At 32.7% G+C, this 25842-nt stretch overlaps 2 protein-coding genes across 41 annotated transcripts in view; both read right to left on the bottom strand.

The window, feature by feature from the left end:
- LOC119836036 (ryanodine receptor) overlaps positions 1-17787 on the bottom strand; it is a 106046-nt gene extending 88259 nt beyond the window's left edge. For 24 of the 40 annotated variants that reach the window (XM_038361207.1, XM_038361210.1, XM_038361222.1 and 21 more), the window contains exons 1-2: positions 17622-17787; positions 3362-3466 (exon numbers count right to left, since the gene is read on the bottom strand). In XM_038361207.1, the coding sequence (XP_038217135.1) occupies positions 3362-3418 (57 nt within the window). In that variant the 5' untranslated portion in view covers positions 3419-3466; positions 17622-17787. Of the gene's footprint in view, positions 1-3361; positions 3467-17621 lie in introns of those variants that run through there. The other 16 variants (XM_038361216.1, XM_038361218.1, XM_038361224.1 and 13 more) reach the window with 1 other exon arrangement.
- A 5147-nt stretch (positions 17788-22934) lies between these two features.
- The window catches only part of LOC119835956, an 11272-nt gene continuing 8364 nt past the window's right edge, over positions 22935-25842 (bottom strand). The window contains exons 7-9 of the mRNA XM_038361088.1: positions 24738-24888; positions 24129-24218; positions 22935-23839 (exon numbers count right to left, since the gene is read on the bottom strand). Coding sequence (XP_038217016.1) covers positions 23390-23839; positions 24129-24218; positions 24738-24888 — 691 coding nt within the window. The 3' untranslated portion in view covers positions 22935-23389. The remainder of the gene's footprint in view (positions 23840-24128; positions 24219-24737; positions 24889-25842) is intronic.

Raw genomic sequence — 25842 nt, 5'->3', positions numbered from 1 at the left:
ATAGAAGCATTGAAAAGGAAGCCAATTTTCCGCCATTGAAGGATAAAGCGTGAATTCTTTCAAGTCCTTTATCTTATATTGCGTTGTAAATATATACAGCTACTGTGTAATATATAGCGTTTGCTTTGAAGTGTATGAAAGCTACTAATTGTGTTTACTTCCTCACAACAGACTCGAAGGACCATACTGTTATTTCTTGCTGCGCTCGCACTAATTGAGGATGTGTGTAAGTACCATGCTTAGTTAAAGTGAAGTGAGCTTCTGGAGAATAATCTTCAGTGATTGTGTTACTTTTGGCAAATACGAGTAAAATAGAGTAGATTTGTTAATCTTGAGATTCCGTCAACTTTCAGTCAAATATCACATTTATTGATGCATTATTGACGCACCTTCTTTATAAAGCATTGTCTGAATAGCTTTGGAGAAGACCTATAGGTAGGTAGAATAATCTTAGGTTAACCTTACAGCTACACGCAAATAAATAGTAGAATTCGTTATTTATACTATTAGCTACTATAAAATAAACTTTAATATATAATGAGCAGTACAGAAGATCAGTTTTAAGTAATAAGACTGTGAAACCGTTAGGAAATTTACCCCATAATGGCATTATCTATTATTTAACTTATATCATATCTATAAATAAGGACAGAGCAGAGCATTGCCAATTCCCAGGTCTGAATCAACTGACGGAAATAGTTAAGTATGCTCATGTCATTAAACTACACGTCTAATAGAATTCCTAGTGCTGACGTCAGTGTTTTGTAGCGTCTTCATAAGAGATAATTACAGAAAAATTATATAGTATTTTAATGTATATTCAATAATAATTATAATATCGCAAACAATAAATTAAAATTCAAACTTGAGTTTAAACCCATTTTTTTATTCAATTAGACTTCTTACAGAAGCACTTCTGAATCGTCATGACACACTTTTAACATTTACCATTGGTTCGCAAAACAGTTTCTACAGAGAAAAACTGTCAAGAAACTATTTAGCTGCTCTGTTAATTTTACATTTTAATTATACATTGGTAATATGTACAATGTACATAGATAATAATGATGCCAAAGAACGTTCATTGTTGAAAATCATTCAAGTATCCTTTTCTGTATCACAAAATTAAGTATCGCTATAGTATTATGGTATCTGTTGTATCGCTTTATTACCGGTATTTTACACAATGTCATAAATTTTATTCCGTTGTGACGTCACAGCTCACATTGTGAAGGTGACATCGTTTATTTTGTTACATCTTGTTCAATAACCAATAACAGGGTCGTTTTGATTGATGATTTATTGAGGGCGGCGGCTTTGCTCAGTAAATTTTCATCAGATATATAAGCGGCAACTTATTTATTGTTTTTCTATACTAAAATCCTAAGAGCTAAGCACCTTATTATGTGTTTATCTCTATGTTTTTTAATAAAAAATATGAAAGATGTAAATCTACCTACTTGTATTTCCTACTACCTACCTATTTGTACTTTGACAATTTATTGAACCACATGCACAAAGGTGCGAGAAACAGCTAATATATCATAAATCCCCTAACATTTGTCGATAAGCCGTGCAAAATGGCCAACTAACTCGCAAATTACAGCATAATCCGATATAAATCGCAACATCACCCCAAAACTTTACTCCTTGCAAAATTAAATTTAATCTCCGCGAACCGATCCTCTAAAGTCTGAACGTACTTCGAGTTGGGTCAAGGTCTACGGCAAAGGCTGCGTTTTCAAGGAAAATTTATAGCCTTGTGTTAAAACTATGCGATGTTAGGTTGTGAAATATAGTGTTTTATAGTAATTCACACTAGTTTATTATATAGAGGACTTATTGTTTGTGTATGATTCCAAATGCCCATTAATTAGTTATAAGGTGATGATAACTTTCAAGCAGCTGGTTATTCTGATATCAATATCCATATACCTACTGTATATAATGTGATATAATGAATCGGTATTTTATATTTTCAGGCTTGTTCAACCGATTTCAACGAATTCAAAATATAAGTTAGTATATAAATTATCCAGTCTTCTTTGCTGTGTTACTTAAACTTAAACTTAAGGTAATAGTAATGTATAATCATGCTTATTGGAAAGAAATAAAGCTTTAAATTTAAAGTTTTCTGAGTGTTTTGAAAATTGACGTTTTATAGATATTAAAGGTTTTAACGCCCACTCTACCTCTAGGTGGTATATCGAAAGCGATATCGTCCAGATTCCAATTTACCGATACAGCGCGTTAGAGAAGTTAGAGGGTGGCTAAGAGGAAATTCGAAAAGAAAAGTAATACCATCTGTCTAAGATATGGACTCTTTCAAAGAAATCCTACAAATCCGTGAATGTTCGGTGTAACAATCGTAATGCCCCTAGCATTGTGATTGTTTATAGGCAGAGATCACACATAGTAACATTGCATTTTAACACATCAAAATCTATAAACACACCCATTTACAATACACCTGGAAAACTGAAAAAAAAATCCAATTTTTTAGACCAAATCGCATAACTATGAGGAAAACCGAATACATTGTCACGAAAGAAAACTTGCAAGGGCTGTAATATGGTAAATTGTATGGAGCACGGTTATATGATAATGCGCGCAAATTGCAACGCGGTTGGCAAAGTTCTAGCTAGTTTATGATAAATAAGGAAAAACTTGGTTTCCAAAACGAACTTCTATCTATTTGCGTGTTAATGTTCACGCTTACGGCATATTGCATATACCTATTTTGAATTAAGTATAATTAAGTTAGATAGTAATAGTAATGAAATATAAAGCACGTCATAAATAGTTGAAACTTGTCATATTGTTTCAGAAACGTCGTTCATACTTATCCTATTATCCTACTAATATTATAAATGCGAAAGTTTGTAAGGATGTGTGTGTGTTTGTTGCTCTTTAACGCAAAAACTATTTAACCGATTGCAATGAAATTTGGTACGAAGATAGCTGGACAATTGGAATAACATATAGTCTACTTTTTACACCGATATTCATACGGGATTCGGACTTACGCGGGTGAAACCGCGGGGCGCAGCTAGTAAGATATACGGCATAAATCTAGTGATTAGTATCTAATCTTGTTAAAAAAAGCACCAATCACACTATAGAGTCCAAGAGTATCGTTAATATTAAATATAATATAATATTTAATGTAATAATAATCATGTTCATATTAAATTGACAGTAGTATTGCATAAGAAACAATAAATAAAGCATGTGAAAAACTCCTTCCAGGCGACAAGGTTCTTAGAGTGCCTCGAATATATACTAGTCTCACCAAAAATATAGTAAAAAATAGAACATTTACCAATAGTACTTATAATGAAATTTTAAATAAGAATCTCACCGTTCGTAAGAATGAAACATCATCTTGCTCGCTCGCTCCTCCCTCAGCTTCCGCCATTTTGTATTAATTTACCCGCTGATTTATTTCGTTAATACCATTCCATAACTGAAACAAAGAAATGGTGAAATTAATAATGTTGAAATCAATATCAAACCGGTCTTAAAGAAACTTTCGGTTTATAAGCAAGACAGCTTCATTTAAAATATCCTTCAGACTTTAGAGATTTACAGATTTCTGAAAATTTTCCCAGTTCATGGTTATTTTACATATACCACGATGAGGAGACTATTTATACTACGTGCGTGTGTAACTGTGAACAAATAAATAAAAAATAAAAGTAAATCCAATCTAGAAAACTTATATTAATGTTCGAATAAGGACAAAAAGTCTAAGCAAGAATATTTTAAAACGATACACATATCATAAAAGGAAATCCTTAAAATGTTTTAGGTCTTATGCCTATCGCGTTAAAGAACAAAATCAATTAATTAATACATTCAGTCACACAGCTGAAAAGCAACTCCTAATTGCTCATTGTCACACTCCGGAACATAACAATGTTTCTTCCGTTGAACAATACACCGCGATACAAAATGTACGGGAAAAAATGGGGTAGATAAAGAAGAATTCATATTTAACGAGATAGTCGAGATTGCCGGACAAAGGAAAAGCCTCGTAGCTTTATGACCTGAATGCCAGAATATAGGATTGGGTCGCAGTCCACAGAAGGGGACTTTTGAAAAAAGAAAGAAAATACATTTATTTATACTAGTATTTAATAAATATAATGATAAACATAATAATTTGATAAAAAGAAACAGCTTAACCTAGATAAAAAGGTGATCCACTCAGTGTAAGAGAGTCTAAGCTCATTGAAGAAATTAAGACTTCACTGATTTTCAGTGGACACCACATAGACCCACTATTGGGATTTTTTAACCTTTGTTTACACATAGAATTAAATCGATTATGAATTTCAGATTGTAGTTATTTTATATCCACATGGTAGAGAATGCTTGAATTAATGAATGAATTATTTTAGCAAAACACCTAACACAGATCTATTTCGTAAATGTAGTTTTAATGTATGGAGTAATCGGGGCTTGATTCCAGGTGTGTGTATGTTGTTTTCTAGTACATGGAGTATTCCATGGACATGAATGTGCTTTTCAATATTTGTTATCTTTGATTCACTGTCGCTAGGATGTTTAATCACACTTCACACGAATATTGTAAATATGAAAGTTTGTTTGATTGGATGTTTGTCCGTCAATCACGCTGAAACTGCTGAGCGGATTTTGATTAAATTTGGTATACAGACAGGGCATGAGCTGACTTGGGTGATAGGATACTTTTTATCCCGATTAAATGCTTTTTAGAGATAAAACAGGAATCTTGATATCCGAGCGGAGCCGGGACGAACGTCTAGTTTATAATAATGATGATTCTTTGAAAGGGAAAATTTAATACTATAATTGTTAATAATTATCGTTTATTCTAAGGCACATAATTATTCATAAAGCGTAAAACGGGACCCCATTAATAAGACTTCAGTGTACGTCTACGCAGGCGAAGTCGCGCGTGTTAGAATTAAAAGAACTAACATAATTAGTATATGATACCAATATTTATATATATGTATTTAAAAACATAGAACAATACAATGTAAATAGTTTAATAACTTCAACTTACCAACTTACTATGAATTTGTATAAGTTTGTATAAATAAATAATAATTTACTCATAGAAATTAAATATACAAGTATACAGGTATTTCATGTTCTCCGGCCAGCGGCCCGATCGAGACTGATCCACTCTCAGCGTCAATTTATACCTTACAAACTCAACCCGACTTTTACAACTACCCCCTAATAGTAAGTAACAATTTATTTAATTTAATGGTTTTGACATTATAAATAAAATAGTTAATACATTATTTTTATTATAATTACACATGTTACAGCAATTATTACATCAAAATACTATTACTTTATAACCCGCGCGAATAGCTAGTAAGAAATAAATTTAACAATAATTAAATACTCAAACGTCTTCTGTAACAGTTACCGACTATGTAATGTCTGCAGTCTAGACAATATAAATTGTTAATTTGTATTCATTATTCAAGTTCGAGATATTAACGATCAATTTTATTTTAAACCGACGTTAAAAAGGAGGATGTCAACTCGGATGCATTTTTTTTGTGTTTGTTGCCACATAAGTTTTTACTGGGTGAATGGATCATTATGATTCCTTTTATATTTATCCTATTTAAATTTGGTCTAGTTCTGACATTCTGTCAAAAATTATTATTTTATCTCGGAAATACTACAAAATAAGTGTCATTATTTTTAAAAACCTTACAAACAGTAAACGCGAGCGCTAGAGACAATTAAGTAAATCAAATTTTTTAAGTAGTTATTTACGTTATCATCGCTGGTACGTGACCCGATTCATGTGTTGTGTTAATTACTTAAAAACTTTGTATATTTTAAGGAAAATAAAGAACTAAGTTAAAATTTATTATGTTTATACTGGGTATAACGGCAATTAAAACCTAGCAAACTTTAAACGAGCTTATGCAGACTATTTGTTTAAAACTTCGTTAAGAAATTATAAAGCTTACATACTACTTATCTACATAACTTGTAATTATAGAATACCCGGTTTTTTATCTATATTTTCGGTATCAATATTTTATAAACCTACCATAAATAGCTTAAATACCTTACTTTACTATAATAGATAAAAATGAAGCTATTTTTAATATTCCAAAGACTATATATATAACAGCAGTATGATCATATTAAAATTTGTTTGATTTATATATGGTGGTATATTTAAATGAAAAAAACAGAGTCAGAAAAGATTCCATGCGTATCCGTATTAACTAAATAAATAAGTAAACAAACAGTATATGGGGCGCTAATTTGTTACATTGAACTATCTTCAACTTCCCGGGTTATTTTCCATCAACCAGCCATATTTAGGGGTTCACCTCAAACACCATCCTGGCTACGCCGATCTATCAAAACTCTTATCGGACAAAGGCCATAGAAGAACCGAGATATAATCGTATGTGGGGATAGAGAGAAAGTAGTTATGAATGTAATTCAAAGAAATTTATTCGAAATGTAAATCCGACATTGAATAGTAGCTGACCTTTCGCTACAAATTTGACCCAATTCTGTGATGCACGATATCCACCTGTAATTTATCTTTGCTTTTCGCTTTGATACTCCACGTTTCTTTGATAAATTTCCGCAAAAGCTCTAACCATTAATCGATGAAAAATACTTCTGTATGTGCAAGTCAAGCATGTTTATAGTATACTAAATTAACCATCTCTTGTTTATAAGCGATAAAAGGTAAGAAAGTATTATTTATATAAGCACAACGATGCAAAGTATTCTTTAAAAGTCTGGTTATATCTATAAATAAAAAAAATATTGTTTGTATTTAAGATATCAGTCGAATAGCATCAATTCAGTATGATTTGGTTATAAAATTTTGTAATGTTTTGCATCTAAAAATCCTTGATAATAAAACTATCCATTCATAGAACAAATTAGTAAAGATAAAACCGGGTCAGCACAGTAATAAAGCAATTCATATTTAAGATCCACCCTAACTACGTTCATGTGGGTCAAACAATCTGTTTAAATGCCTTTATTTTATGTTCAATCTTCGAGGCATAATTTTACTACAGAATGGGCTACCATTCTAAGGTTAATTAGATATTATTTATTAAAAAGACCTTCGAAAAGACTACTGAGATCATCTGGCACTGAAATGAATATTTATTGGATTGGAACATAAGCTTTTTTTGGCATCTAATGGAACTAAAATCAAACTGAAATATGTGTTTAATATTTCCCCGGGTTAAATTAATAACATCATATGATCGGTTTTTTATGTTTAGACATTATTGGGGCAGAATTGATTAGGATATAAGCGCGAAATATAGGAAAATTTAGAACTGCAGGGACATTCCAACTTCACTAGTCTTCATTTATCGCGAATACAGGCCGACGTATTAGATCGGCTAGTAGAAATGAAAATACAAAGACGATCAACGACCAAAAACAATTAATAGAGTAAATTATATTGTTAACAGAATAAACGAAGTATTTGGTTACGTGCCAATAGACAAACGGATTTCAATAGCATGGATTCTGTGGAGTTATTATTAGTATCAAAAGCTGAAATAGGACAATATTATTTATATTTATATATTTCTTGAAGTTTTTGTAAGAGTATAAAATATGGAGTATTCTTTTCCTCACTCTTCTCAATATATTCTTCTATTTGCATCGTCAATCGTTTTCCTATCCTTCACCCCTTAAACGGGTATCTAACGCATGTTCAATGCGGGTATCAAATTTAATTCATGTTCGTGGGCGGTGGTGGCGTTACCTAATTCGTTTCTGGGACTTCGGTTGAAAAATAACAAAAAAATGGTAGTGAGAAAATCGCCTACCCGTTGAGCATCGGTGGAAGCTTTTAGTACAGGGTAAATAGTGTAAAATGAATCAAGATTCCATTATACCGAGGCGAATACTTCTATAAAAAATTACAGTTAGTATTAAATAGTTTTATGTGTTAGCGTGATCATCAAATATAATTTTAACACGAACTGGATTTAGTAGTTTTTCTTTCCTACATAACATGAATTTTAACCTTGAACCTGTGTATTAAAATCATTACTTTCTACTTCAAGAAATTTGTGTTATTGGTATTTGAGAGTTCAATAAATTATAGAAACATACCCACAAGTATGTAGAGGTATAACATAAAATACACGTAATTTCTAATAAATAATAATCTCTGAAATAACCAGAATTAATATTAATTGATTAACATCGATCTACAACGTAAAAGTTTAACATTAAGTCATTAAGCTTAAGTTACATTCACTAATAAATAGTAATAAAGACAATGAGATTTCGAGATAAAACTATTCTATAACTATTGAGATCAGTGGTTTAGGCGTGAAGAGATTGACGGAGTTTCTTTCCCATGTATTATATTAGTAGGGATAGTGCCTATTGCTGCATATGTATCGTTTTTTGTTCCTATAGACAGAAGACAAGCAGCAATCATCACAAATTACACTGAAGTAGACAAAAAGTCCCATGAATGATTAGTTATACTACGTTTCCTCGATCCGTCGCATCCGATCGTTGACCCACTTCTAACCAGGTTAAAAATACAGCAACAGGAGTTTGTACTTTTATGCTACGTTCATTTTACTAGCATTGGCGATTAGAGGGGACTTTTGATTCATGCTTTCTGACGCGAATGATGAATCGCATATCGCGATGTTATTATGTATTTAAATTGAGCAAAAGGAATGCTTACAGTATTAATATTGCTTTATAAGCGATTACAGAGCGCAAATATGAAAATCAAAGGATGGAATCAATTTATTTCTCATGTTCGCTGATCACTCCTAGATATCAATTAACGAGACGGTGAACCGATTAGTAACGTTACGCGTTACGGTGCCAATCTGTTTGGATTGCCTTTCTTTAATGTTTACGACAGTTGTAGGCTGTTTTCTCTCTTAACCCACAGCGACACTCTTTTTTATGATATGTGATATTATAATTTGAATTATTTGAACTATTATTGCTGCATGAAATTTCGTATATTTTATCATAGCTTGAATTGCAATCGTAGCAATTGATAATCATTGTATCGAGTTTGCGCAGTACCTACGTTGTGTAGCTTTCGCTTTGTCTCTATAATAGCACAGGATAATATAATAGAGTTATTGAACATGAAGTAACTAACACAATACTATGTAAGAGGGTACATTTAGACTTTACACCTAATGAGATTTTAATATTTAATATAGGAAAATTGTGATCCAATAAAATATTAATTGAAATAAAAATATTATTTATTTTATGATGAAAAACATTAAAAATTATTATATTTTACGGTAAAATTTGGAGTAAACCATAATTTTTAACATACTATTTTTTTATCCACCTTAAAACAATGTAAGTTTGACATTTAATACAAGACTTAGCGAACCCTCGTAAAGCACTATTTATGCAAGATAATATTAATATCTATCGGTATGTTTATGAACACGGTTTTATATTGTAGACATATACAAATACAGCAAATAAAGTGGATAAATATTTTTAGTTCACTCATCTGTTCGTCTGTTTCTTGTCTACGAACTTTTCTTTCCTGCAGCTATAGGGATAAATTTCACATTGTGTTGTGTGTAGTTCTGACTACATATATATAATTAATAAATATTTATACTTTATATGAAGGTAAGATCTTAAATTTAATATCACACTACAAACAACCATATGTGTATTCTTCTAATGGGCAGGCTAAAGGAATACATCTCTTTGATTTTGAATGGAAGTAATTACCTTCTAGAAGTATTCATAAGAATATATACATAGAAGTATATGGTATTTCATATATTTCACATACAGGGCATAGGGATAATCAGCATATAATCTACACTCTGTTTGAACCGGGTAAATGTTTCACACATGCGATAGTTTTTTCCTCGGTAATACCACAGGAACGTGAACTATGCAGGGAAAACCCCTGAAATGTGTCTATTTTCTAGCTAGTTATGGTATATACGAGATACTAGTCCAAAAATTTCATTATTCAGTTCAGAGGACTCCACATTGAATTTGGCCCGATAGAAGATGAGAAATAAGAATTATATAAGAAATTATAAACTGTATAAACATACCTACTGTATATTATTACAAATACAAACCAGACAAATCATAACCATCTTTGTGGCTTCGTCGTGGGCAACTCATTTTAAATGCCACACTTTAGATGGGCAACTAATTATAGAATAATGGGTACACTAACACCACTTAAAAATGAACAAAAATAGCACGAATTAAATTTTCAATGTAGCAACCCTAACGCCGCCCACTTCATCCACAACAACAAAGGGATTCCGACCCTGTCATACAATTTAAATAATTTTGATGGGCTGAAAATGAGGTTGGACAAATGAATGTTTTATTTATCTGTTGAGCAATCAGATGATATTTTTATTATGAAGCTTTTTATGAGATTACTAGCTGCACCCGGCAAACGCTGTTCTGCCTCACTCTTATCATTTAGGTGTATGAAATGAGGCCGATTCTCAGTCCTACCTAATATGCCCACAAAATTACACGAGAATCGGTCCAGCCGTTTCGGAGGAGTACTGAAGCTAACATTGTGACACGAGAATTTATTTTTTTTAAAGATGATTGAAGAATTTATTTTTAATTCATGATCAGATTACAAAATCTTACTGAACGAACATTTTAATAACTAACTGCGCAAAGGTAAACCAAATTAAAACGTGCTTGCGTGTTGAGATCCATTCTAATTAATATTGTTTATCCTTCAAAGTTTATATTTTAACATGGGCACTTTTACATATATTCTCGGTTTAACAGAAGAAAAATATTCATCTTAAGTGTGGCATTTTAAAATAAGATTGGATTAAATTAAATGTGATTGTTAAAAATATAATTGCATTTAAACATGGTTGGATTTAATTAAATCTGTTTGTTAAGTTCTTATATATTAAAAATAATCTAAATTTGTAGAGCACGATTTACGAGAGGCGTTTAGAAACTTTTAAATTGGAAAACGATTTGTTCCAGCCCCAAGGTTAGTCAACATTGGAGATATCAACATTGTACTTACAAATTGTTTGTTGTTTGAAACACTACTATCGCATGAATAGCCATATAACATGAATTTGATGATTAATGCTAATATATTTAGTAATCATTATTAAACAACGGATACTGCACAAAAAATTATTATAGATTTAAAGATGTTTCATGTTTATTAGCGATATAAGATCTCGTTTTGTGCTAAAAGAACGGAAGAAGCGAAACTATATGAAATTAGACAAGAAATAATCTCATAAATATTGATGAACTAGCTTACCAACCGCGCTTCGCCCGCAGTAAAGGGAAAAATTTCAGGGCCGAGGTTTTTTCCGTACAGTTCTTGTACCCGGAAGGGACTTTTGTTAGGACAATTGTTAGGGCTAGAAACAAGTTAATATATTTATCGTTTTTATGAACATGCAACTTTTGAATAGCTAAATATTCTCCATCTTGTTTACTATTAATGTTAATCATGCATACACTGGAATACAAACATATTCACGGGTCGATTCATCATACAATAAATATGGACGATTTGGCAACTTGCCATAGACTGCACTAATGTTATATAATACAAACAAAACATAGTCTAACATCACAAATATATCGTGTGTGATACATTTGTAGTTTGACTGCAAAGCATGAGAACTTATGACGTGTTTTCAACATGCTTTTCTTACCTTCATCTGTATTTTTGTAGGTATTTATGAGTCTTTTAGACTCGATTCTGATCCAAAAACGGACAGGCTTAATAATTCAAACTTTGTACACTTATCAAATATCCGTGTCAATACAATAATTTTATTAGTTTCTCTTATTATTCTGATTTGGAGACCAGGATTAAAAAATTTCCATATGTATAGAGCATATATATGGAAATTATTTAATCCAGGTATAGCAAATATATGTGGTAGTCGAGCACGCTTCGGCACGAATTGGGCCAGCTCGCACCGGGGAAGTACCACACCCCCACAGAAGACCGGCGTGAAATAGCATTCTGCTGTGTTTCGTTCGGTGAGTGGGGGAGCCGGAGGCCCATACCCTTTTCCTTCCCCTTCCTAGTCCTTTCCTTTATTCCTCTCGCCAATCCTTTCTTAATCCCTTCCCAATTTAAAGTCGGCAATCCATTTGTAGAGGCGTAAGGTCTGTAATCGATTTTACACCTCTACGCCTCTACAAATGTTCATGGGCGGTGGTAGCGCTTACCATCAGGCGTCCCACAAGCTCCATTGCCGACTGTGACATAAAAAAAAAAAAAAAAAAAAAAAAGCAAGTGACACAATTCATTTGATTCTATCATTAAAGCGTGTTGTTTTTTAAACTATGAATATTCTACTGCATTCTTGCGATGTATCTATATGGTTTTGTTTTAATGTTATGATTTTTTTTCGTAATTATATTATAACTACGCTTGGAAAATACATACATTAATTTTGTTGCCAACGTTAATATAATGTATCTTCTGTGTAATATTTAGTTGAGTCCGATATCACCTTGTGGGTGCGGGGCTGATATGTTTTATGTTTGTTTCATTGATCGATTCCATTTACGAGCAAGCAGTTGAAAAGCCTTATTCCGCGCAATACGAGATATTTGGTAAATATTTTACTTGATCCAATTGGACCCATTGATTAACTGCCACAGATAGTATCAGAACAAGAATAGCATTAGATTGATATTCATAATTATTATCTGATAAGGAACAGATTTGCGCTAATGATTCAGCGGAAATCTTTTCCTTCTACCGAGACACACTCCTACTTCATTGGCCATAACCGACTAAGCTGGCTAAACGAGGGTTGCTTACATCTCATCGATAGGTGATTTTTTCGATATCCTAGTTTCCTCCCGGTGGATTCTTCCTTTGCAAGCTCATGCAGTCTCGAATCCCCGAATCTTTAAGTGCAATCGGGCCTTACCACTGAGTCATCACTACTCATGCTAATGTTAATCGATCGTGTAATAAATAATACTTATGAAATACCGACGTGATAGCGCCTCTAATACATTGTTGTCAAATTGATATTCGCATATATATAGTGATAGTATGTAATGGTCCGTATTCGTGGGAATTAGCGATTAGGATCAAATAACACATAGGGCCTCAAATGTTGATATCATAGTAGTAAATTTCAGTAGAAAATTAATAAAAAGTCAAAAGATATCATAATATCTCATTGCATACAATAGCATTCAATATGACCTTTGAAGCTTCTTTAGATAAAACATAGGTTAATTATGTTTACTACTAATTTTAGATGCTGGTTTTTTTATAGTGAGACTGTCCATGGTATTATTTTATTCTATTATTCATTCCAACAAAAAATAATATTAAATTTGGTTTATAAGCTACCTGTTCTGCAAAACACACGCAAAAAATACGGTCGAATTTAGATACCTCATAAATTTTGATGAATTCAAAAGAGGAGCGATTCAATTACATTTTTTAATTCATATTCTTAACTAGCGGTCCGCCCCGGCTTCGCCCGTAATACATATATAGCCTGTAGCCTTCCTCAATAAATGGGCTATCTAACACTGAAAAAATTTTTCAAATCGGACCAGTAGTTCCTGAGATTAGTGCGTTCAAACAAACAAACTCTTCAGCTTTAAAACATTAGTATAGATTCATTTCAGTTAGAAATAGTTTGGGCACTAATCATATAAGGCCCCATTCAATCTTACAAACTGAGTACGTTCCAGGCTAGTATGGCCCATGAATATTCAGAGGGGCGTTACTGACTGGGTTAGCTCGTAGTGTTCATTATTTAGTACCCGGTGTAAGATTACTAATTATAGCTTACGAGATAAATTTCCTTCCATCTTCGGCCGGCAACTTGGCCGCCATTTATTTATTTACTTATTAATATAGTAAAAAGTAATTTACAGGATTTACCCCAAAGCATTACATTTACTGTGGGAGTCGAGCACGCTTCGGCACGAATTGGGCCAGCTCGCACCGGGGAAGTACCACAACCCCACAGAAAGCCGGTGTAAAATAGTGGTGCCACTGTGTTTCGTACGGTGAGTGAAAGTCGGAGGCCCATATCCTTTTCTATACCCTTCCCAGTCCTTTCCTTTATTCCTCTGATAAATCTTTTCTTAATCCCTTCGAAATTTAAAGTTGGCAATTCATTTGTAGAGGCGTAAGTTCTGCAATTGACTTTATGCCTCTCCAAAAGTTCATGGGCGCTGGTGGCGCTTACCATCAGGCGACCCACCAGCTCCATTGCCGACTATGTCATAAAAAAACATGTTTAGTTTGCATGAAAAAATATATAAAAATAAACACAAACTTTTAAGTATTTTAAAACAAAACATTGAACCCGGGAGGCACATATCTCTTTCCTTATTAAATCAAGTTTCATTTCGTTTTAAATATTTATTTTAAAATATATTTCATTAATCTGAACACAACACAAGAATGTATGACCTGCGCACCGTGATCATAGTCGTAGATGCATTACGCATATTATTCAGAATATCAATATTTTTATCACATACATCCGACTTCAAAAAAGGAGGAGATTATCAATTCGACTGCATTTTTGGCATTTTTATCTCAAGAGCTTTTGAATGGGTGAACGGATTCTGAAACTTTTTTTTATTTTAAAGCTAGTGTCTGTCATTTAAGCTCGTTTAGTTAATTTGACGGCATTTTAGTTTTTAAAATTAAATTGATATTTCAAAGATATAATACAGTTGACTTGTTATATTACAAATAAAAATAGTTTCGATTTTTAACATTTAGTAGGTTTGCGTTATTTACGTTTTAGTTTAAATCTAATAACAATAAATTGGTTCGAAATATGTTTCATTGTTTAGTTTGTCTCGCAGCTGAAATCAAATTAAGAAAATTACCATTGAAATATTAGTTCTGTGTTGTAAATACAGACTAGACAAAAAATAATTAGGTAGTTACATTAAATATTTATTCGAAAGTCGAGATTGTTCTAGAAATGTCCATAGCAATGGTTTATAAACAAGTTTTTCATTAAGATAAAAGTTACTTATAAGAAATTAATAGATTCTAGACCTGGGTACCCTTATTATAAAGAGGTAAAGTTTGATGTTTTGTGACGCTTTAGCGGGCATCCTATGGATCTACTGAACCGATTATAAACATTCTTTGATCAATACATAGCTACGTTATCTGTGAGTGCAATAAGCTTTATTTTACTTTGTTTTTACCCAGGGTATGGCCGGGATAAACGGTAAGTATTTAAGACGCATGTACTATATAAGCTTTTGATAGTTGTTCGCACACAAGTTCATGCTTTCATCTACATAAATAATATTAACCAAGATATTTCATAATAACAATTTTAAAATACTGCAATTCATAATAAAAATCTATTCACGAAACTGTTTACAAAGTGAAATCAAAAAGGATAATTTCAATTTAGTTTTTTTGGGATAATTTTAATTAAAAGCACTACTCTAATAACATATATATTATCTATGATATTACGGTTTTTGAGCTTAATGTTTTAAAAAAGTATTAAAAAAATATATGAATTATTATGTTACTGTTGAATTAATACCACTTCTTGAAAAACCTACATTAAACATATAAATACTATATTTCAATAATATTTAATAATTTTGTTAAATTTAGTTTTTTATCATAAAATACCAATGAATTTAATTAATAAATAGATAAGTACCTAGCTACATATAAATTTAGGTCAAATATTTTAACACTTCGGAAAAGAAAGAACAAAATTAATACACTATACAGGCTGTACAGAAAATTTTAAATGTCCTAAATGTGTGAAATTTTGTAAAAGTTCGCAATTTATTGTTGACATCAAAACAAACCTTATTGTATCCATAAATCATCCACAAACACTAAATTCACACAACACTACACTGTAACTTTGATAAAGAAGTATAATTACATATTATCACACTATTAAATATAATTTGAACTTTGTTTTTTACTGAATTATTCAGTAATAAAACGAAATTTCGCGTAACACGCTTACCGCACGTAGCGGTCGAATGCCGCACGGCATTCCGCAATTCACAAGTTCTATAGCGTAGCATAAATATATGCATGGAAATGAGAAACGTATTTCGTAAGGCAAAAGGTTTGGTATTCAACGAAGACGGAATAAAACTGAAAAATATGAGGCAGAAATCGGATGTACCGCTGGTATTCAGTAAATGGAGTGGTTTTTATATCTCATGAATTGTTTAGGACTTAAGCAATTGCACTATTTTAATGAAATTCAGGTCATTGATCCTATTGATGAAAGAATTTTATAAATTGAACCTAATAAAGGGTTTTAAGGAAGATAAATTAAATCATTTCTACATCACATACAATTATCTATTGATATCTCTTATAAAATATTTAAAGACACTAAACAAACATCAATGTCATAGGGAACAAAAAAATGATGAATTTAAACTACAAAAGACGACCAAATAGGAAATGCAGGGTGCGCCTTGGTATCTAACCTTAGGGCGTAAGATGTCACTATACCAAAAACTCAATACTTTCATTGAATAGAACAAGTTTTCATTTATATTTTCTTTTTAAAAAATCTCCGCTAGAGGTCTCTGTAATCAAAGAAAATCCTTAGAAAAGCTTCGTTATGGCCACAGATAACATAACACTGCTATATCTTACATTTTTTAGCAATATGTTTATTTTAATAGTTTTTCGTTTAGTAAGAGAGTTTGCAATTTTAAATACGTCGACACATCTTACGGTAGAAATAGCTTGCTATTTTCGACTGTATCACCGATTCGTTACAAATACATTCGGATAAAGAATCGTAGTATTTTAAGCCCTGAACCTCCGTTGTCATTGTTTGTGCGGGGTCTTGTGTGTATTCTATTCATACTCGAGAGGTTAGGAAGTGAACTCAAAGCTTCTGTGTTGGAACTCCGGCGCGATTTCCGCGCCAATGTCTTGCAACTGACCAGATAATTTTTCAAAAAATTATCTGTTTTTTAAAAAGTCTATAAAATTATCGCTATTTTACTAAGCTTATTTTTATTTGCAGTTCCCCTTATATAGTCCTATTTTTTCTATTTAATATCAGAATTTAAGAACACAGTATGGCGTTTTAATGGTTTCATGATGATAAAAATTTTTAAATTGGCATGAAACCTTTTTATTATGAATTATTCGTAATAATCTTGTTAATTCGTGCATTTTTTTCCATTTAAAATTATATTTAGTCGAAATATTTTTTGACCACATGCTCTTAGCCAGTACTACAGTCCAGAACTGTATTCCCTCGCTTTATTTAAACTAGAAATTAAAATATAAGACATGTGCAAATCAATGAAGTTCCATGAGTCTAATTTGTAATCCTGCGCATAAGTAAAGTGTATATATACCATAAAGAAAAATTCAATAGACTACAAAATCCTCAAACTTATTATTTTTATATATAGACTCTTGATTTAGTGAAAATATTGTAATGATATTGACTAACAATTTGCGAACAGGAAGCATGCCCTTATTCTTGAAATAAAACAGGCGTCAACGCCGGATATTTTCGTGAAACTAAATCACACAACATCTACGTTTGTCCTTTGCACTTACGGAAGTTTAAACACACACTTACCAAATAACTGACATCCAATTTATCTCTGGGTGCACTGATCACACATTTTCACACACAAAACCACACTTTGTTCGAGGTTGGCCTTTCCAATCGTATTCGAGATATTTCCTACGTTATAGTAGGAATTATTGCAGAAGTCTGGGCTCCGCGAGCGCCAGAATGGATTTAGATCGTATGTACGTCGAAGCACAATCTATTTATATTCGCTGGGTTTTAGCTCCACCGATATAAGTTGAGCTATCGCGATTTATTCGTCTTGGTAAAAATACTATAGAAAAGTGCTTGTAGGATCGATAATTATCGATTATACATATTATAATATAACTCATGTAATTATTGTTACATATTTACACATTTAATGTGGAAGAGCTTTATTTTTAGGGCGTAGATGCATAGCAGACGCTAGACGCTCTTTCCGGCTCCGCCCGGATGTTAAGATTCCTGTTTTATTCCAAAGGAGCATTAAATCGGGATAAAGAAACTAACTTTGATAAGGCTTATGCATGGTATAAAAAGTTTATATCGTACCTTCCATTTCATATATCCAAATAAATATAAAGTCACGTAAACCGTAGTGGAGTACGAGCCATCTTCCCCATACCACCATCATGTCCCATACCATATTACCATCTGGTAGTCATCTGGATCGACTCTTTGAGGATAAGTAGGTTAATGTAAAGATAAGGGTTAATAATATAGGTAAAATAATTTAGAGACTACTCAACTGCTTATCACAAAATTTTGCGTACACCTTGCTAGGCGCATTGTGAACATCACAGTCAAAAGTCCAAATGGAAAATTATTTATTTTCCTATCCAATATACATAAATGTGAAAGTTTGTGAGGATGAACAAAAGGTAAATTTGTTATTTATAAAACATCAAATCAGAAGTTTTGTACGTCGCTTTTTTGCTTAAGTATTTTCCTATATCCATTAAGCATAGTACACCATCGGTGGGACACCTGTATAAAAATTTGCTAAACCAATAAAAACATGTTTAAATATAAGCGCATATAAGTAGTATAACACGTACGAATAACACGAGAAATTTCTTAAATATTTTATTAGGGCTGTAACAAGACCGATTATGGATAGCATATACACAATGATTATTGCTTAAATGTAGGCACTGTGGATTGAAAAACACGTCAAATACAATCACAATTGAGAAATAACAAAAACAAATGCGTTTTACCTAATATATTAAATAAAATTAACACATTCTAAAATAAATAACAGTTTATGAAGTAGATCACAAGTAGATTGCTATTATATTTAAAATTCATGTTTAAATAAATTCCATATACATTTATTGGTGTTGAAAAAACTTATGAGCGCTTTACGTACCAACGATTTTAATGAAAATATGTGATAATTCATATTATTTTCCACAAATTCCTTCTAATTGTCGTGCACTAAACGTATATTTATTATTTTATAGCAAAAATCTAACCGAAGTCAGAATTAGACCAAATTTAAACGGGACACCATGGGAGGCAGCAGCTTTATCCAGCTGTAGGCAGATGGACAACTGGAGTAACGTATAGGCAACTTTTTATCCCGATATTCCTACGGGATACGGACATACGCGAGTGGAACCGCGGGGCGCAGCTAGTTGCAAATAAAAAAAAAATAAACTTTTTTGAAGTCGGCTGATTAGACTAAATACAGTGCCCGCCACTTGAATAGCCTCACCCTATTTTTTATGAGTATTATAATTACACGTGATAATTTGTATTAATAAATATCAAATATAAGTTGTACGCCGTGACGTGAAACAAAAGAACTAATGCGTGCCGTCCACATGAATAGCCTCAGTTTAATATAATCGTTCAACCCGTTCATTCAAGTTTCGCTTTTAAATATATTTTATTAAGATTAGATAATACAGACAATATTCTATGTAGACAATATTCAATTGTGAACCAGCAGTTACGTGATAAAAAAAAAGTTATTGTAACTATGGGACGTGGTTAAAAACTTGCGAGTTTAGAAATTTATCTCTTCGTGAGATAGTTAAAAAATTGGTCGCAGGCCAAAAGTAATTAATAATTATGCAGAAAATTAGGAAAACTATGGCCACCGGTATAAAGGACGCACAAAATTTGCAACTTAGGATCGTGAACGTCGTCTTATTTTACGCTCTGCTTCAAATTCCAGTCAGACCGCCAGGCAAATAGCTAGAAAAATAAATACTAGGGCATCTCTTTCTACAGTTCGACAGATTATTAGAACCTTACCTTAATTCAAACGAAAAACAATTATGAGCAAACCTCCTTTGAAAAAACATCATGTGGCGGCTCGACTGTCATTTGCTAAAAAGTACATGTGCTGGAAAACTAAGTGGAAAAATGTGATGTTTAGTGACGAGAAAAAGTTTAATTAGTTGGACCAGATGGAATTAAATATTATTTTCACGACCTAAAGAAAGAACCAAGAGTACTATCATGTCATCACTCAACTGTCGGCTCGGTGATGGCTTGGGGGGCAATTTCTTATTATGGTACTGTTGATTTAATTGTGCTAGACGGACAAAATGCAGAAAAGTATTTAAATTTATTAAAACAAACAAAAACAAGATAAAAAAGTAATGGGTAGAAAAAAAACATTTTGAGCATGATAATGCTCCCACACACACGTCAGCCATAGTTACGAAGTGGTTTGAAGAAAACCAGACCGAAGTTCTAGATTGGCCATCCTTGTCCCCTGATCTCAACATCATAGAAAATGCCTGGGGTTGGTTGTCTCGGCAAGTTTATAACGACGGAAAACAGTATGGTAATAAAGAAGAACTGATACAAGCTATTTACACTGCTTGGAATTCTGTGGACATTAATTACATACATTCTTTATATAAATCGCCAACTAATCGTATTTACGAACTAATAAGGTCTAATGGAAAATATACCAAATACTAAACTAACGAGTTTTAATAATTAAACAATATCTTTTTGCATGTGAGGCTATTCAAGTGGAAAGGGCAATTATTTGTTGATGTTGTTTCTTAAAACTTTTGATTAGATAATAATAAAAAATTTATTTGCTATTATAAGACTTCCTGTTTTATTTAATATACGATGCTTGATGTATATCTCTTTTTTATATTACTATGTGAAATATTAATTTTGACGATGAGGATATTCATGTGGCGGGCACTGTATTAAGTATTTGACGTAACCACATCACAAAGTCTATCCTTGTCTCTTTCTGACTTATTACGAATTTATAATAGCATCCCGTTTTATAGAATTGCAACTATAAGAGATCTTATACTAAACAAAAAGAAAGAATAGAAACAATTCATAGATTTATTAGACATTTGTGTGTCTCCTTTTTACCCGACTGCGACATGAGGGTAATATTTTATGTATTTAACATATCTTGTTTCTTATTTCACACGGTATTTTTTTGTAATATTTCTGTCAAATTGTCGCTAAATATCGCAAGATCAATGCGGTTACTACCAATCTATATAAGAAGTAATAAACCAAGTTTATTTTTCAATCTATTTTCATTGTAAAATAAACCCGACGTATTTGTTTGTTTGAAAGCGCTAATCTCAGGAAATACTGGAACAATTAAATAAAATAAAAATCACTGTTGAATATTATGTACGTGTTCAATGAGTGTTATAGGCTATATAGTATATACTACGGGCAAGCCGGGGCGGTATGCTAATATTATTAATATCAGACACTAGCCGCTCGACCCGGCTCCACGCGTTCGACCTGGGATAAAAATATACAGGCGTGTATTGTGTATTACTGTAGGGACACACACAGACAATGTGGCTTTCTATTGGTATAATAATTCTGAAAATTGGTTGAGTAGATCCCAAGATTAGCCCCTACAACGCCGCAAACTCATAGATATACGAACTTTATATGTTTATATTATTTTCACAGATTATTACAAGTTTACGTTAGGGCGGCATGCATTTTGATTATGCCCAAATATGTAAGAGATAGGCGACGGTAATTGTTTTATTAAATTTTTGTTAAACTGTCCTCAGTCGCGACTTCACTTCAGTAGTATACTCTCTATCTCGGTCTCAAATTTCATATATATAAGATTAATTTTTGAGAGTATAAAAACATTTATTCCCACGTATTATATTCGTAGTATATATAGTATTCGTTATATTAGTTCTTAGATCTGGAGGTCTTTTGGATCCTTGCTAATATTATAAATGCGAAAGTGTTTGTTTGTCTTTCTATCACGTCGCAACGGAGCAAATTCCGGACGAGACTCCGCTCGAGTAATAAAAAGAAAAGACAGTCCCGGGGTTTTAACTGCAAAATTCCGTTCCCGTGGAATTACCGGGATGAAAACGATTGTATATCCTTTCTGGGGTCCCAAACTATCTCTGTACCAAATTTCATCCAAATCGGTTGAGTGCGTTACTTTCACATTCATAATATTAATCTTTCTAATATATAAAATTCTCGTGTCACAGTTTTCGTTGCCATACTCCTCCGAAACGGCTTGATCGTTTTTCATGAAATTTTTTGTGCTTATCCGGTATCTATGAGAATCGGCCAACATCTATTTTTCATCCCCCTAAATGATAATAGTAAGGCAGAACAGCGTTTGCCGGGTCAGCTAGTAGTAGATATATGTTTATTTCTATGTAGTGTCGTAATCGCGTCGAAGAGTTCCGAATAAGATCTTTTCAAATATTTTGGCAACACTACTAAATTCAACGCTAATATTACAAATATTACAATAAAAATTCACAATACAAGTATTTCTTGAACTACAACAAAATATCTCCCGAGTTTAATTTACAAATCATAATTCATTGCTATTACAAAATACCCAATAATTTTTATACAATATTAACATTAGAATCACTACAATAAATTATTATATACAGATGTTAATTATCACATTTTCAAATGAACTTTACATAGCAATTATAACTTATGTGTTATAGATTTCCTAATGTCATGAAAAGAAGGTTTTTCAAGCTCATGTTATATGTATATGGTTTTGAAGACCGTATTACTAAGACTTTACTATCCGTCTCTCTGTTGGTCTGTCACCAGGATGTATCTTATGAACTGAACTGAAACTAGGCAGTTGATATTTTCAGATATGATGTATTTCTGATGCCCTTTTAACAAATGATAAATAATCAAGGTTGGCACAGATATATATTTTATGCTAACCCTTTAGCTTATTTAAACAGAATCAACAAAATTTTTTATTTTCTATATATGCACACTAGCAATAACTTTTCCAACAAAAATTCAAGATTCAACCATTTTCCGATAATGTTATGATTTAATTTCGCGTAATTGCTGGATAATTTTTACGGTAGATCGGTTTAGTAAACAATTTTTATTTATCTCTTACCAAATTATGTTTTATACTGTCGATAAGTTAATAAATCGGAATCGTAATTTGTCCTATCTTATTGGTGTAGTTCTTGAGAAAAATAAAGATTGTTTCACAAATACGGAAGAGAAGATAAGCTATAACGAATCTAGCATAGTTTAAACTTTATTGTCTTGCTTTGTAATTATTTCGACTACAGAAATGGTTTTATATTTATTATTTACTTTATCATCACTTAAAGCATATTTGAAAAAAAAAAAACATATCACCATGCATTTTTAACTAAAACATAGTTTAATTGTAGTGCATTTAGAATCAATTTCAGTTTCATTTTTTTATAATTTCTCCTTGTAATAATTTCAAGAACGATTCTTAATTACATTTTAAAAACCTTTTAAAACCGTTAAAGAATGAGTTCACTTAAATTTCATTTCACATCACTATCCAATATGGCCTCCGCGCTGGGAATGACAATCACATCGGTCACGTCACTGGCGCACGGCGTATCACTATCGCACTTCGCACTAGCACTTTCGCACTTTGCGCACGCACTTTCGCACTTCACTTTAGCGTCAGCATTCATGTGCTTCACCACGTCGAAATTATCTATATTATCGTACTGTCCATCCTTTATAGTACAGAAGTTGTTTATTTCGTTGCAAATTCGTTTCACATCTATTTCGTCATCATTATTGCTTGATATTTTTAATAGTTTCTCATCATCGCCGAGCGTGAAGAGGACTTTCTCATCATTCCTTTTTGATATTTCCGAGTCTGAATGGTTTTTGAAGTTGCTAGTTTCTGCTAATCTCATGTTGTATATATTAGATTCGCTTCCCATTATTGATGTGGTGGAGGTGTTCAGATTCGTCAGCTCCTGGAAAGTTATTTATGGTCATTTAGAACTATGTATTTTACTATCTTAACTAATCCTTAGTTAAGGTTGGAATCATGTTTATATATGTCAGTAAGTTAAGCTATATTGTATGAAAAATGTGGAATATCATATTAAGTATTTATGTAAGCCATTCTTTGACAGCGCCAACGCCGCAAGCAGAAAAACAAACGTAATAAAAATGAAATATCAGCAAATTCTAACGAAAATTGTATGTATTTAATTTTATCTTACAAGTGTATGTATATTGCAAAAAAAAATAAAATCTTACTCGATCGTCGTGATAACTGCCAACGCTTCTAGAATGTTTATGTCTCTTCTCATTTAACATTCTGTGAGGCGACTGGCCGTCCACGCAATCCTGTAATGTACACAAACCAAAATTTTGAATTTTTAACGATATACCTATTTTTGTTCTAACTACATAATTCTTAAAATTAAGAAAAATACATTACAAGTCGGTTGATTAATAATAATGAATCTATAATAATAACAGATATAATAAAAATGCTTGTTTGTTGGGTTAAATGCGCTTGGTGACACGTACTTTCAGGGCCATCGTCCATGAACATTTGGAGGGGCGTTAGGTCGATTGCAGACCTTACACATTCACAAATCGATTGGCAATTTTAAATGGGAAGGGATTAAGAATGAATTGATGAGAAGAATAAAGGAAAGGACTAGGAGAGGTAAGCAAAAGTATATGGGCCTCCAGCTCCTCCACTCACCGAACAAAACACAGCAGCATGCTACTATGTCGCCGGTCTCCTGTGAGGGCCTGGTACTTCCTCACTGAGTGTGTGAGTGAGCTGGCCCAATCCGTGCCGAAGCGTGCTCGACTCCCACATACAAAGTCAATGGGAAATATTACAGAACTCACCTTGAACCTATTGAACTGTCGGCCGTACCCCCCCCGCTCGCACGCGACGAGGCTGCGCAGCGACTGCGCGCGCGCACCCTCGCCCGCCCCGCCCGCCCCGCCCGCCCCGCCCGCCCACGTGGCGAAGCCGAACAACTTGGATGTGTCCGACCTGCATATAAGTTGTGGCCTATCATTCATAATTCATAACGCATTTATTTGCAAGAAAATGTGGTGTATAAAAGTGTTACAAAACAGTTTTACAGCGTGTTCAGCCATCATTTAACAGCATGCAAATTTATAATATTTATACAGTACATGAAAGTCTTTGTCATATAATTCTAATTTGTTATTATTATATATCTATACTAGTACTAGCTGCGCCCCGCGGTTTCACCCGCGTAAGTCCGTATCCCGTAGGAATATCGGGATAAAAAATAGATGTTGGCCGATTCTCAGACCTACCCAATAATCTTACCAAATTTCAGAGGAATCGGTCAAGCCGTTTCGGATGAGTATAGAGACTAACATTGTGACACGAGAATTTTATATATAAGATTATAACGCTGAAGACTTTTTTTTGATAGGTTGAACGCGCTAATTTCAAGAACCAATGTTCCGATTTGAAATTTTTTTGAGTGTAAGATAGCGAGGAAGGCTATGGGCTAGATATAAATAAAGCCTTTAATATGAGATTTTATTGGATTTTATTTTATAAATTCCCATTATTTTATTCAAAACTAGATATGCCTGCTTCTTTATCCGTGTGATATTATAAAAGTACCCTAGATAACTCCTTATTACATCAACTATCTGTCAACAGAAATCTTGTCAAAATCAGTCCAGCCGCTTCAGAGATTAGCCACAACAATCAGACAGATAGACAAAACTAAGACTAAAGGTAGCTGACATAGTGATCTATGAACGCACAGCCCACTACTGGACGGATCGTGCTGATATTTGTCACGCGGATAGATGTAATGACGTAGGCATCCGCTAAGAAAAGATTTTGATAAATATTTCCAAGGGGTTCAAAAAGGGGATGAAATTTGTACCGTGAAAATTTATAAGGACCGCGCGGGTGTACCCCAAACCTCCAGATATTAAAAAATATATATGCTAGTAT

Source organism: Zerene cesonia, chromosome 22, assembly GCF_012273895.1.
Source record: "Zerene cesonia ecotype Mississippi chromosome 22, Zerene_cesonia_1.1, whole genome shotgun sequence".
NCBI lineage: Eukaryota > Metazoa > Arthropoda > Insecta > Lepidoptera > Pieridae > Zerene > Zerene cesonia.
The sequence above is the reverse complement of the archived record's forward strand: the minus strand, read 5'-3'. Positions and strand labels throughout refer to the sequence as shown.